The 15,654-nt window shown below is 36.7% G+C and overlaps 1 protein-coding gene across 12 annotated transcripts in view; it reads left to right on the top strand.

Moving 5' to 3' along the window:
• The window catches only part of LOC115222300 (E3 ubiquitin-protein ligase NEDD4), a 349,242-nt gene that overhangs the window by 197,524 nt on the left and 136,064 nt on the right, over positions 1-15,654 (top strand). For 9 of the 12 annotated variants that reach the window (XM_036499996.1, XM_029792502.2, XM_029792488.2 and 6 more), the window contains one exon: positions 14,112-14,197. In XM_036499996.1, the coding sequence (XP_036355889.1) occupies positions 14,112-14,197 (86 nt within the window). Of the gene's footprint in view, positions 1-566; positions 870-1,674; positions 1,694-13,172; positions 13,326-14,111; positions 14,198-15,654 lie in introns of those variants that run through there. The other 3 variants (XM_036500020.1, XM_036500016.1, XM_029792517.2) reach the window with 3 other exon arrangements.

Genomic DNA, 15,654 nt, shown 5'->3' with positions numbered 1-15,654 from the left:
AAAGTGGTTGGCCATAGGAATTGCATCTAGCAACAGAATCTGAGCTAAATGACAAGTAATGGCACCAAGTCTTTGGGCGCTGTAGATCTTAGTAAAATAGGACTCTGACCGTAAAGAGCAGCTCAGCCAATGCCACTATGGAAAGTGGACGTTAAATGATATGTTGTTGATTCTGTCTGTCTACCCCTCAATGTCTATCTCTGTGTGTGTATGTACACACACACATATATATCTTTGTGTGTGTCTCTGTGTGTATACATATTTGGTATAACAGTATATTTTATTGCAAACGGTAGAAATTACAATCTGACTTCGTTCACGCAACTTTCGGAACTTGAGACACTTTTTGTGACTTCTGCTTTTAAAATAATAAAACGCACACATATACACACATTACAAGCATACTTACATACACACACATACACACGAGAGTATTTATGGCGAATTAATGCGAGAGCACTTGTACCTTGACTAAATTTTCATTTGTACCTATCATCATAGGTGTATTAGCCTATGTAGCTATAGATTTACATACACCTAGGAGTCCATTCACATGACACACCCTATCTAAGCGACCAACCATAAATTCTTTTCATAGATTACTAACACACCATTCATTGGCTTTAAAAAAAATCCCTTTTCTATCCGTATTCACTCATAACAACTACAGGCAAGCCTGCCTTTACTTCCTTCTTTCCTTCAATCATATCCCATTTCTACTCAGTTTTTCTCTAGTTTCACTTACAACAGTCTCCCTACGCCTTTACCGTCCTTTCAAACCTTTTATCATTCAATACTCGAAACTGACATACATTTTAACCGATTCAAAAATTACCTTAGAAAACAAAAGTCTAAACTCAAAACAAATGGTATTTATTTTTGAAATCATTATTTCTTTACGTATATATATGTTATTTGTAACATTGTGTCATGTTTCGTCCAAAATTTTTGCGTTTTCGTAAAGTTCTCCGGCTTTGGTGGGAGGTGAGAATACGGTACTTATTTACAGAAGTAATGAAGTCTGATGTCTCAAAATTGTTAATTGATGAACTAAATAAATTCTCAATTAGCGAGCATGGTCTTTGATTTGAGGACGGGGAGTACTTTTTCAATTGCTATATTTGTGAAACTATCCATGTGCGTATACACACGCACACGCACGTATGTATATATTTATATACTCGCATGTGCACATACATTTATACATGCATATACACACATAAGTACACCCATATGCACATGTATATACATACATTTTATATATGCGCACACATATATATATAATGTTTTTTGTTAAATATACTGTTCTACATCTTAGAGTGTGCTTCTTTCAGATTTATGTTTTCTACAAACGATATATATATATATATATATATAATGTGTCTTTCTCGGTTACTGATCCAATATATATATATATATATATATATATATATAATATATATATATATATATATATATATATATACTGTGTCTTTCTCGGTTACTGATCCAATATATATATAATGTGTCTTTCTCGGTTACTGATCCACTCCACCAACAATAAAGTAGGAAACGAATATATGTCAATATTTTTTCATCCAGTAACCTCGATTATATTTTTACCTCGTGTCAAGTTATCAGCTAGAAAAAGACCTTCTTAGTATTAGCTGCTTCTTCTAATACATACAAAGGTGTGATTAGGGCTGGAGATATGGTAATTATGACGAAATTTCAATTTTTCTTGTTTTTGCTTTATCCTTTTGTAACAATAACTACAACAACAATAATAATAATAATAATAATTATTATTATTATTCTGTGTTGTATACGTAACCTCTTAGCTGTTGGTATTTTTCTGTTTCAGCTATTAAGCTATTAAATATGAATGTGTATATATAACAAATTGTTTATCGATTGTGAAATAGTTTTTGGTTTTCCGGATCGTATAATAATTATAGATTACTGTTATTTATGTGTGTTAATAAATATGTAGAAGGCTTGCTGATAGTAATAGTGTTGTTAATAATGGTTTTGCTTTATGCTTTTGTTTTCAAACATACCGGCCGTAATTTAATTTTCACGTCATTTATCCAACACACACACCCAAACATGCAGACATACCTAACATGAGCATATATACACAAACTCAGAGACAATCAAGCGGCATACGTACATATTCGTAAATACACACTCACGCACGCACATACACATAGGCAATCGAACTGCTACATACATTCATACATGCTTGCACACACACATCATATAATTACCTATGAGCACGTGCTCACCAGGCACGAGATTCGAATTGTTTCTCCATGGAAACCGTGCAATCGCGCAAATTTGACATTTAAAGAGAGAAGCATTTCAGAAAAATAAAACAGTTTACAGATTAGCTTTCTCCTCCTACCACCTTTTCTGTAGTTCTGTTCCGTGCTCTCCATATTTTCATCAGTCTTTTGACTGATGCCATAACAAATTAGTTTTTACTAAGAGGTTGCTAACTCTTCGCCATTTCTCTTAGAAAAGGATGCTGGTAGTGGACCGTAACACCTCTTCTCATGGAACAGTATGTATATTTATGTATATATGGCGGAGGTAAAGAACATGAACCGCACCCTCTTTCGGTTATTTATTTATTATTTTTTTTCTACAGAAACCCACCTTTTCGACTGCGGATATTCCGAATCTACAAAGAAAATCGGCATTTAAAAATTTTAATATAATTTAATATAATTTTAATATCTGCCGCAGAAACCTGCGATATAAATTAACCAGAAAAATCCGCGATGTACTGAGGACGCGATAGGTGAACCGCTATATGGCGAGTGATTACTGTATGTATATGTGTGTATATATATATATATATATATATATATATATATATATATATATATATATGGGTGGGTGTACGAACGAACGAACATAGATATGTATATATGTGTAAGATGTATGTATGTAGTGTGCAGGCATGTATGTGTAGTTAAGGAGTTTGCTTCCTAACCATGTGGTTTCAGATTCCCTCTGACTGCACAGCCCTTTGGGGAAGTGTCTTCTACTACTGTATCCTCGAGCAGACCAAAGCCTCGTGGGTGGCTCTGTTAGATGGAAACTGAATGCAGCCTGATATATGTGTGTATGTGTTTGTACTGTCTCGCCTTGACATCGTGTGATAGTTTTAAACAAGTGTCAGTCTCATCGAAGAGGTGTCATTCATTTCCAGTCCTCCATGAAAACATGTTTGGCCAATGGGGAAATATTAACTTGCTTTGAAACATATGAGGGTTGATGACAGGAAGGACATCTGACTATTGAAAATGTGCTTGAAGATTTCAGCCTGACCCATGCAAGTATGGATAAGATGATGATCATGATTGTGTGTGTATAATGGTTGGTATTAGGAAGGGCATCCAGCTGTAGAAACCATACCAGAACAGATTGGAACCTGGTGCAGCCCACTAGCTTTCCTGTTTGCAGTCAAACTGTCCAACCCATGCCAGTATGGAAAATGGATGTTAAATGATGATGTATATATCAGAGACGTAGCCAGGTTCTATAGTTGAGTAAGGGTAAGCACATTAAAAACAAAAGGCACCATGATACATACCAAACAATTATTAACTCATTCCTCATATTAAATTGAAAATATTTCATTAGTTATAGTACATGTAATTGTATTCTACATTCATTAATTTCATGTTTCAGTAACAATATTATTATGTATGAAACTCACAACTAATGATATAGGTAACTAAAGAGTTAAAAGAAATTATTGAAAAGGTGCCAATTTTGAAAAAATGTGCTTGTGGGGAGTAGTCACATCTCTTTGCCCCCCTATTAGCTGTGCCACACTCACATATACACACACACACACACATTATTATGCTCACTTTCTTGTTTCTTGAAAGTTTGCTCTAGCACCCCATCACTACTTTCCTCTTTCTCCTTCATCCATGCATCTGCTGTGCTTGTCCCTCTATCATACTTTAGCCCAGGGGTTCTCAACCATTTTTTATCTATGGACCCCTTTGGTTGCTATTTGATGTTTAAAAACTAGTTTTGTAGAAACTTCTTTCAAAATTCCTATTTTGTTTTCCACACATTAACTTGTGTAGGTTGAACTATGTAAAATGCTGGAGAAAGAAACCTAGCTGTTTCTTGCAATACATACCACTACATACATCTAAAAAAAATTTTGTCAGGGGCCCTTAAAATACTATTGTGGCTCCCAAATTTATCATTTTGTTGCATGGACCCCCACAGAATCTTATATGGACCCCTTTTGAGAACCACTGCTTTAGCTTTTCAACATCTGATATAAAAGCCATCCACCTCCACCTTCCAAATACTTCCTCTTAGAAGTGGGAACTTTTTTCCTTTATTCTTTTCTGTCTTGCAAGATTCATGGCAACCTCACTAGTTCCTGTGGTACATAAAAAGCACTCACTACAGTCTGTAAAGTGGTTGATATTAGGAAGAGCATCCAGCTGTTGAAGTCGTGCCAAAGATGATATTGAAGTTTGATTCTGTACTGCAGTTTGCCAGTTCCTTTGCAAACTGTCCTATCCATGTCAGCAAGGAAAGCAGATGTTAAATGATGATATATTACTTGTTTCAATCAGTGAAAGGTGTAGCACTTTTAAGTCTCATTCTTATTCTGTCTTTCTCTTTTGCTGAACCACCAAGTTATGGGAATATAAAGAAACCAACACAAATTGTCAAGCAGTGGGGGGACAAACACCAAAACACACAGACACCCACACATATAAGAGTGAAAGGGAAAAAGAAGAATCAACCCAGCACTTTACTTATTGACATAAAGGGGCAATGTCTACATTAGAATCCTTAATTTTTAAGAAATCAATATCCAACAACTTCAGAAGTTACCAAGCAATCAACCAACCAATTTGTTTTATCTATTCTTTATAATGAATGGTGAGCATGTATGTACATTGGACATTCGTAATCTCATAAATCTACTGTTTGTAATTAACAATGTAATTAACCAATTATGCAATATCCAATACTACATTCACTACACAACAATGAAATTCCTTTAGAAGAAATGGCAAAAAGTTGGTAATTCGTGAGCAGAACAAAACTCAGGAGTTAACAATTGAAAATCTAACAGAAAGACGCCTCCATTGTTTATTGTTGGAACATTATAATTATTCAAATAAGCAGGCAGTTCTTGTTATTTTTGGTCTGTTAGGATTGTTTATTGCACTTGTAGCAGAGTGCTGATTTGATATCCCCTTCCCCACCTCCATCTGTTTCCAAAATTATGTTATCATCATTAGTGTATAAGTTTAAAAATGGTATATCCAAGCATTTGTGATTTTCATCAGAGTTCTCCTGTTTTGATGGTTCTTGGCCTAGTGGTTTGGGTATCACAGATTTATGATCAAAAGATTATGGTTTGAATTCCTGGATTGAGCTGTGCTTTGTGTCCTTAACAAAAGCGCTCCGTTTCATGTTCCAGTTCACTCAGCTGTGAATGAGTAATCTTGTGATGGATTAGTGTCCCTTTTAGGGAGAGATGTTGTGATCTCTTATATACCATGGAAACTGGGTAAGCAGTTGTGAGAGCCCTAAGACTCAAGATAGTAATGTTTAGGAGTTGATAATATCTTGTCTTGGGATAAATGGTTTGTTTTTGAGACTGTTACACCAAGATAAATTGTTTTTGAAGCTGCATCATGTCTCCCTGTTGCAAACTGAATTAGAAGATCACGGTATGTGTTAAACTAATGGGATTTACTAATGGCTCCCCACAACCACACTCGCTTTACAGTGATTGGCGAGTGAGGTGACCTCTTTAATGTTGGTACCATGAAAGTTCACCCAGTACACACTATAAAGTTGTCAAATGAGCAGAGAAACTATAGGGTTATGAGGTCCCTTTTAGTTACCCTGTCTTGTTGAGAACTCTTCAACTTCTCTAGTGTTAGTACCGTGATAAAAATTCCACTGTGTAAAGTGGTTGGTAAATGAGGAGAGAAAGCATGAAACTGTGCTGTCTTTTTAGTGTTGTATCAACAAAAACAAGTTAACTTCTTTAATGTTGGTGCCAGGAAAAAAAAAGTATATTCAGTACATGTTGTGAAGTGGTTAGTAAATGGGCAGAGAAAGCATGGGATTGTGAAGTCCTTTTAGTCTTGTCTTGGCAAAAAACTAGTTGGCCTCTTTGATGTTGGAGCCAAGAGAAAAGTGCACCCAGTTTATGCTGTACAATAGTCTTTAATAGGGAGAGTATCCAACTGTAGAACTCTAGTCAAATGACATACGAGGGACGTTCAATAAGTAATGCCTCTGACCCACTTGCAGTTGTTTGATCTAGCTGAAATTTTGCATGTGCAATCATTTATATCTCTATAGAGTAAGTGGCAAATTACAGCTCTGAATTAATTGTGGTTTCTGATTTACAGGTGTTTGAACCGAGTCAAGTGTGAAATGGAGCCTGTTGAGTGTCGAGCAGTGATCCGGTTTTTGTATTTGAAAGGACGCACACCACGGGAGACTTTTGATGAAATGAAAGTAACTTATGGTGATGATGCCCCATCATATGACCTTGTAAAACGCTGGCATCGTGAATTCAAACATGGTCGGAACTCTGCCATTGATAAGGCATCTGTCCGTCAAGTTGAGGCTGCCATTTTGGAAGATCGATGCATAATTATTTGCCAAATAGCCCATGAGGTCAAGATTAGTACCGGGTCTGTGGAAACTATCATTCATGACCATTTGCATATGCAAAAGGTGTCTGCCAGATGGATTCCCAGGTTGCTCACGCCTTTCCAGAAGCAAGAACGCGTCGAGTGCTCGAGGGTGAATTTGGAGATGTGCCAAGAAGATGAGTCAAAATTTTTCAAAAGACTGATTACACAGGATGAAACCTGGGTCCATCACGATGATCCAGAGACCAAAGCCCAGTCAATGCAGTGGAAGCACCATGACTCACCCCCTCCAAAGAAGGCAAGGGTGCAGCCCTCCGCTGGCAAGGTCATGCTCACAGTCTTCTGGGACCAGGACGGAGTAGTGATGACAGATTTCCTGGCAAAGGGTACCACAATTGCAGGAGCCTATTATGCTTCACTTTTGAGGAAATTAAGAGAAGTTATCAAAATCAAGAGGCGGGGCAAGATCAGCAAAGGTATCCTCCTCCTGCAGGACAACGCTCCGGTCCACAACTCGCTTGTCGCCAGATCAGAAGCACAGGCGTATGGCTATGAACTCCTCCCCATCCCCCCTACTTTCCTGACCTTGCACCCTCTGATTTTCACCTCTTCTCAATCATGAAGTTGTTTTTGAAAGGCAAGCATTTCCCAGATGATGCAGCCTTGATTTCTGAAGTCATGTTGAGGTTAGAGGACCAAGCTGGGTTCTTCTACAAAAACGGTCTCCAGAGCCGCATCAAACGATGGGAGAAATGCGTAACTCTGGGTGGTTCCTATGTAGAAAAAGACTAATAACTGTGCCAAGTTTCGTTGCTCTACTGCTATGGGAAGTGGGTCAGGGGCATTACTTATTGAACGCCCCTCGTATATGAGCACCAGTCAGTTAGTAACAGTCTCTGGGCATGAATCTGTTAGTAACTGTCAGTGAGCATCAGGGTATAAAATGGCCCTGCCCATGGCAAACCATCCAACCCTCACATCGGTATGGAAAGCAGACGTAAAACTTTTTTGTGTGTGATAAATAATCTGGTGTTTCCAGTGTTGAACAGTTTGCAAACTTAAAACATTTTGCTTTGAGATGCTTGCATTTTTAACCCTCTTCATACCAACTAACCTGAGATCATGTGTTGCTTTATGAAATAAAATTTAAACTTACTGTTTTAAAGTGATCATTGTCATGATCATCATCATTTAACATGTGTTTTCTATGCTGGCATGGGTTGCAGGTTTGACAGGTTTCGAGGCTGCATTAAGTTGCAGTGTCAGCTTTGGCATTGTTTTAAACTTGGTACTTATTCTATCAATCTCTTTTGCTGAACTGCTAAGTTATAAGGATCTAAACACACCAACATTGGTTGTCAAGCAGTGGTAGGAGACACACACACATGACTGGCTTCTTTCAGTGTCTGTCAACCAAATCTACTCATGAGGTTTTGGTCAGCCTGAAGCTCATTCAACTGAGAAGAGTTGATCCATATTGATGACATTGTGGAAATTATAATATTTCTTCAAGCAATCAATATTCAACTATAGATGATGTTGCATTCTTTTTTATAATAAATAACGACAAACACGTTGCGTGAGAATCTCACTTTATACATAATTCAGTGGTGAGAAATTAACATAATAGGACAATTATAGAAAATCCAATATTACATAGTGCCGTAATAAAGTATACATTGGTGTCACAAATAGTTGAAATATCATCCATGTAATTCATATGCTTAGTGGTACAATTATTTGAAAGTGTTGTTAGCAGAATAATAAATGGGATGGGTGGCCATATTGTAAATAGATTTTGTTTTGGCTGTGAATGATGTAATACAGGTAAAATATATTTGTGGTTGTCAAAATGATTTAGATGGATTCTATGCTCTTTAATAATCCTTTATGATCAAAGGGATCCTGACCACAAGTGTATTGTATCACCTGTAGTTATTTCTCCTACTTATCATGTAAATTTCTAAAATAAGATGATGTGACCCAAATTGCCCTAAACTAATAACCCAAACTCTGTTGTTTCTTACCAGAATGTCAGTCCTCTGGAACCCTTCCCCACCACCACTTATGTTTTTACTGGAAAAGTCCAACAAGAACATTAACCGTATTTACCTCAATGAATTCTCTCTGACTCATATCATCATCATCATCACTGATTAACGTCCGTTTTCCATGCTGGCATGTTTTGGACAGTTTGACTGAGGTTTGGAGAGCCAGTGGCTGCTCCAGTTTGGCCTGGCAGAGTTTCTACAGCTGGATGCCCTTCCTAACACCAACCACTCTGAGAGTGTAGTGGGTGCTTTTTACGTGCCACCGGCACAGGGGGCCAGTATGGCAGGCCTGGCAACGATCACGTTCGGATGGTGCTTTTTACATGCCATATAGTATGGAAAAGCTGACACTAAAACACATACAAACACATTCCAAATCAGGGGTTCTTGGGTTTGTTTTCCCATCCTACCATTTCATTATATCTAGCAGTGTTGGTGTATCCTGAGTGAAAAATATAATGTAAAATGGTTGGATATCGTAGAACAGACAAGTTTGGTTGTTTACCATGCTACAAAAATATTGTTCAAGTAACTTAGTTTGTATTATATCTATCCAGGTGGTGGCAAACTTCTTATATTGTTGGCCCCTTCATGGAACCATTGAAAACTTATTTCCCCCACCTATCATGTAAGTTTCTAAAATAAATTAAGAAGTTTGACTAATAAAAAATTCCTTGGTTCAAGAACCATAATTCCTTCATTCTTTTGTGTCAATACCAATTTTTAATCAGAAATATTTAAAGAAATATAAGGAAATTGATAAAGAACAATAAAAATTCTGCGAAATTATATTGATTTATTTAATGTGAAATAAGTGTTTGGTGGATACTAGTTATTGCATCAATATTTGGCTGGAAATTACCCATGTTATTCTGGATTCAGTTTACTAATAATTCAGTTCCCTTATTGCTCAAAATCATTTCAGGTGTTTACTGACCCCTTTAATCAGTAAATACTATTGACCACTTTATTTGACTCCCCCTTCCCTGCCTTAATTCATTAGTTGGATAATGGAGATAACATTGGGTATTAAGTTCATGCATCTTATTCTGCTGTTGTTATTCTCATGTTGGTAACCATTTGGATGAGAAAGTGCATTTTCCATGCTGACATGGGTTGGATGGTTTGACTGAAAACTGGGGAGCTGCATCCGGTTTCAGTCTGATTTGGCATGGTTTCTACAGTTGGATGCCCTTTCTAATGCCAACCACTCCAAGAGTGTAGTGGGTGTTATTTATGTGTCATCAGCATGTGTGCCAGTTACAAAACACTGATATTGGCCACAACTATGATCCCACTTGGCTTCACAGGTTTTCTCAAGCACAGTATATTGCCAGTGATCTTGGTCACTTGTCACTGCCTCCATGAGGCCCAAAGTTTGAAGGGTGATTCTTATGTGCCAAGTATGCGACACTGGCATTGGCAGGAAATTTGAAGACCTCTTCCTAGTATTTATGCACTGCTAGAATGAAATGTGAGTAAAACCAGTCACCAAAGATATGCATGTTGAACATCTTAGAGTGGTAACAATGCACAGGCAACTGATGCATTGAACTTTGAAAATACATACTGTGTTTGACAGCAGCACTTTGAATTTAAACAGCTTGGATGTAGTTAGCATGGGATTGTTGCTGGAATTTGAATTTAAACAACTTGGGTGTAATTAGTATGGGATTGTTGCTGGATAACAAACTTTGTTACTGCTTTCTTAGGATTTGTGCCTTTTACATTTTTCATAGCCTTCTATGCACCAACTAATAATGATTTAAAATTTGCATTAGTACTATGTCTCAAAGAAGGCAGTGAGCTGGCAGAATTGTTAGCATGCCAGATGACATGCTTAGTGGTATTTTGTCTGTTTTCTTGCTCTGAGTTCAAATTCCACTGAGTTCAGCTTTGTCTTTCATCTTTTTAGGGTTGATAAAATAAGTACCAGTTGAGTAATCAGGGTCAATGTAATCAACTTACTCTCTTCCCTGAAATTGCGGGCTTTGTGCCAAAATTTGAAATCAGTATTATATTTCAAAGAAAATGTAGTCAGTTTGTCTTTAGTCTTGCATATTCTTGAAATTGTCTGCTTTTTAATGTCATACTTTTCAGAAACTTTCGTCACTGAAACACAAGTATGAAACATCACTATAAGTTTGTTTCTGCTTCACAGATAGTATGACATGCTTCTTCTTGAGTTGCATATGAAGATTATTATGTTAGTGTGTTCTGTGGTGCCATGCTGGCACAAGTATTGCTCAAAAGTCAACATTAAAAAGGAATATCTAGGTGTTTCAGTCTGTTTTAATCTTTGTTTCTAGGTTTACATTAATAGATTTGTAAAGGCATATTATTTCAGTCTACCACATGAACAGAATTACCATAAGGAAAATCAGTCTCACTTGCTAACATCTATTTAAATTTATTTATGCATATACGAAAATGTATGCAAATACAAAAATGCAGTATTTATTAGAGGGAAGTGTGAAAATGAGTAAGAAAGAATAAGTCTTAACTAATAAGCTGAATATTAAAAAATTGGAAGAGGAAAGGGGTTCAATGAATTTGAACAACCAAACTAAAGAGGCTAGTTTGTGGGAGAGGGAGTGTAGAATGCTAGAAAGAAAGAGTATTTTTCTTCGAGAGAGATGTAAAAGTGAATTTAAAAAAACTGGTGAAAAGACCTTATTTTTATCACTCTCCCATTATCTCTCCATCTGTCCAGTATATATAATGCAACAAGCTGTGAGATGTGCAGTGCTATCTCAGTATAACTCAGAGTATTTCATAACAAGGGACAGAATAATGAGTTTTCCCATTATGGTTCATGACCATATTATTGAGTGATAACGATATTTATGATAGCTTTTACTACCTCTGATGGTTGTGCGGTGCTCACAGTGGACACCCAATATACATGGCCCTACAGCACTATTTCTCAAAGATGGCGGCAGAATTCAATACTGAATTTTGCTTAGTTTAACCGATATTTTGCATAATGATGGATGTTTTCATGAGAGTTGCATGATAGACGAACGAACGATAAAAAGGTGATGCAAGCGAACATATGACTATGATGGCATTTCTTATATGGATGAACCATCAGAAAGCTTGTGATTGGGAAGAAAAAGTGAGTGTATTTTGAATGGACAAAATTTAGCTGTTTTACTAAAACAGTGTACACCTCTCAGACGCACTGTCTTCTACCATCCTGTTCTGGCTTTTACCTTCCGAGCTTTAACTGCACTTAGGTCTTGTGAGAATTAACAGACAGCATTTGTTGTGTCGTAAACATAGCACAAACACACGCACACACATTCAACGACCCTGTCTTCAGTGGAGCATAGCTTTTATGTTTTTACTACTATTACTTGTTGTCTTGTCATTTGTCCAGGCAAGTGACACTAATTTATGATTACAGTTCGTTATGCTACATCAGATAAAACTAGTGTGTATACTGAGATAGAGTTAGAATGACATTATGTATAGTGTTCACTAACTAACATATATGTGAGTGTTCAGCAAAGCGGCTAAGATGCTGAAGTTAGTGCATAAATATATGTATTTGGGTATACTCACTTGCACGTGCGCGCTGTGTAGGAAATAGCAACACAGACTGAAGCATGCATATACACCCCAAAATGCTAGTATATAAATACATATACGATGCATACATACGTTTTACTTGTCATTTTCTCTCTCATATGTTTTTGTACGTTGTGTGTATGTATGATGTAAATAAATAAATGTGTGTGTATGTATAGTCTTTAATCTTCAAAAAAGTTTTATGTATATGAATTAAATCTAAATTTAGATTTTTTTGGTAAAATAACATTTAAATTTTTGTTTCATGACTAATTTTGCATTAGATTAAATGTAATAGAAGTACATTAGAATAATAGAATGGTTATGTAAGAAAAATGCCACCTCAATCACCCACACTTTAAAAAAAACAAAAATATATATGTATATATATAACACTCCTTTTTACACTCCTTGTATGACGCTGGCTACTCCTAATAATAACCAATATGAACACTGTCACTTCTACCCTTCCACGCACTGTCAGTTCAATGCCCTGTCTTTTTCTCTCTACCTCCCTTTCTACAACCTTTCCCTCTCTTTCTGCCTTCATCCTTCCTTTCTATAACTTTCTCCCTCTTTACATATGTCTTCTATTTTCAAAGCTGTCTTTTTCCTACTCTTTCTGTAAATATCTTTCTATAGATTCTTCCCTCTATCTCTGCCTCCTTTCTTTCATGGCTCTTCCTCTCTTTCACCCCCTTTCTATAACTATCTCCCTCTCTCACCTTCTTTCTATAGCTGTTTTTCTCTCATCTAATCTCTATAGTTCTGTGTATGTGTGCGTGTGTCATGCTCTCTTTCTCTCTCCCCTCCTTTCTACAGCTGTCTTCTCACCCTCTTTCTATAACTCTTTCTCTCTCTGTCTCTCACTTCCTTTCTATAGCTGTCTTTGTCGCTCTCCCTCTCTCTCACTCTCCCTCTCTGTTAGTGCTACTATTTATCACCTCCCATCACAACTAACTCACACACTATCTCACGACTGTCTAACTGTTAACTTCGCTTGTTTATGGCTGCCCAAAATGAAATATACGGCTTGCAGGAAATCCCTGTAAGTAAACATGAACAATCAGCAGTTTTTTTTTCCACTTCACACCTTATTCATTTCTATGTATGCATACAGTACATAACCAACACATCTGTTAACGCCTTTTATGCATTATATATCTGTACCACACTATATAACGTGTTTGGCGTAGAGATGTTGTGGCCTCCCTCTTCTGGTAATCATAATAATAAAAGAAAATATATATGTAAAGTTTAACTTTAAACAACAGCAACATTTAATTAACCATGGAAAAATTATGTATGACAACTTCAAAATGTCATATTAGAAATTATTTATATTGATTTTTCCACAATTTTCTCCCTCTTTCCATTCATCTGTCACTTCTTAAGCATCTGTAGATATTGCAAATTTAATTTTGATGGTTGACTGTTATTTGTCTTGTTACCACTGTTCTTGTGGTTCCTTCGACATGTGTCAAGTTTCGAAGTTTATAGAATTTGGTTCTCTAACATTCACGTTCCTACATTGAAACCTTTAAATTCCTGTGCCATCTTTCTATAAACATCTCTATAAATTGTCCTCGTCCTACACTCTACTTTATTGGCTGTGGGGTGGGGAAATAATGGTTTGCAATTTTTTGTTGCTGCTCTTTACGTCCCGAGTTCAAATCCAGCCGAAGTATTTACCTTTATTCCCTCTGGATTTGATAAAACGCAGTATCAGTCAAATTCTGGGGTCGATGATATCGACGAACTGCTTCCCTTTAAAATTGCTGGCCTTGTGCCGCCTATTGTTGTTGTTATTATTTAGTTTTTTTTTTGTTTGCAGAGCGACGTACCTGGAACTACTCAGATAATTCATGTAAAGATTATTGCTGGAGTTAATCTCGCGAAAAAGGATATATTCGGCGCTAGGTGAGTCGTTTATCCTTCCTCTTTTACCTATTCATTCTCTCCATCCAGCATTATCGAACACAGAATACACACACGTATGTATGTGTGTGTATAATAAATACATGTGTAATATGTATGTATGCATGTGTGCGTGTGTAATATATAATATATATATTAAACCGCGGTGCCCCAGCAGGACCGCAGCTCGAGCTGAAACTAGTAAAAGATAAAAGATGTATGTATGCGTGTGTATTGTGTATGTGTGTGTATTATTCATAAAGTGTGTGCGTAATATGTCTCCAATAAGTCTGGCAGCTGGTTTATATCCTCCCCCCCATCTGTTTCCCTCTCTTTCTCTTCCCTCACATCTTTTCTCAAGCGAGAGATGAGGCTTCCGTTTTCTCGCCACTGGAACTGACACAAAGTAATTGGACATTTTACGCCAAATACCATTCTGGGTCTACAATAAAAAGAACCATTTCCCCCTCCACCATCAACTATTGTTCGGAAACACTTTTTTTCCTTTTCCGTTGTCATGTTTCCTGTAAAAATGACATTTGTTCTGAGTGTGACTTGCGGAGGCCATGTTTCTAGTCGAGAAGCTTTTCATGTAAACTCCACAATAACTTGGCCCACTAAATGAGTGAATATAGGGGCTATATACATATATATGTAACGTGTGTAAATGTGTGTGTGTATTCATTCCACTCTTAATTGTTGAAAGAAATGACAATAACAATTAGATGTTGAAGTTCTGACATATTTTGCAAGTTTAATCAATAGTATGTGTGTGTAAACATACGTAGTGTACGTGTAATCTCGTATCGTCACCGCTGAGCTACAAGTTTATTATTCATAACTAAGTAGTAGGGAAAATGGCATAACTACAGTTTAGCGCCCCCTCTTTGACTTTGCGTAAACAAAATTTAGCAGAGAAACGTTTTCGAGTGTAGCTTTTGTTGATGTTGCAAACATAAACCTTCCCCCACCTCAGGAAAACGAAAACAAATAAAAACGTGAAAGTTATGAAAATCGTCAATAACAGAATCAAAGTTAGTGGAAGAATGATCCATAACCCCACCAGATTTCCTCCTTAAGCTTTATCAACGTAATCGTAATTTACACCGTTGAAAACGTTCATGTGCAAAATTACTTTTAAAAACTATACACTCTCGGAAAGTTAATAGGAAACAGATTTTATATTAATTACGACAGGGCATTAATGACGTTTCCAGTGAAATACAAACAACCGAATACCTTAATGATCGAAATTCGTGTCTGTATTGCACACATTGATAAACCCTGGTGAAGTTTTGTTTTGTTTTCTCTTCCAGTTGAAATCCGATCGTGTTGGTGCTACCTACATTCTTATCACATGCCAAAGTCTAACAACATCAAAAGCAGCAGCTCACCCAGAGTCGAGTGCTTGCATATGTGGTGTATATGTGTGTGTTATAAAATGCTACAACTATATGATA

This window comes from Octopus sinensis, linkage group LG2 (assembly GCF_006345805.1).
Source record: "Octopus sinensis linkage group LG2, ASM634580v1, whole genome shotgun sequence".
NCBI classification, from domain to species: Eukaryota; Metazoa; Mollusca; class Cephalopoda; order Octopoda; family Octopodidae; genus Octopus; species Octopus sinensis.
This window is presented reverse-complemented; position numbering and strand designations above follow the sequence as displayed.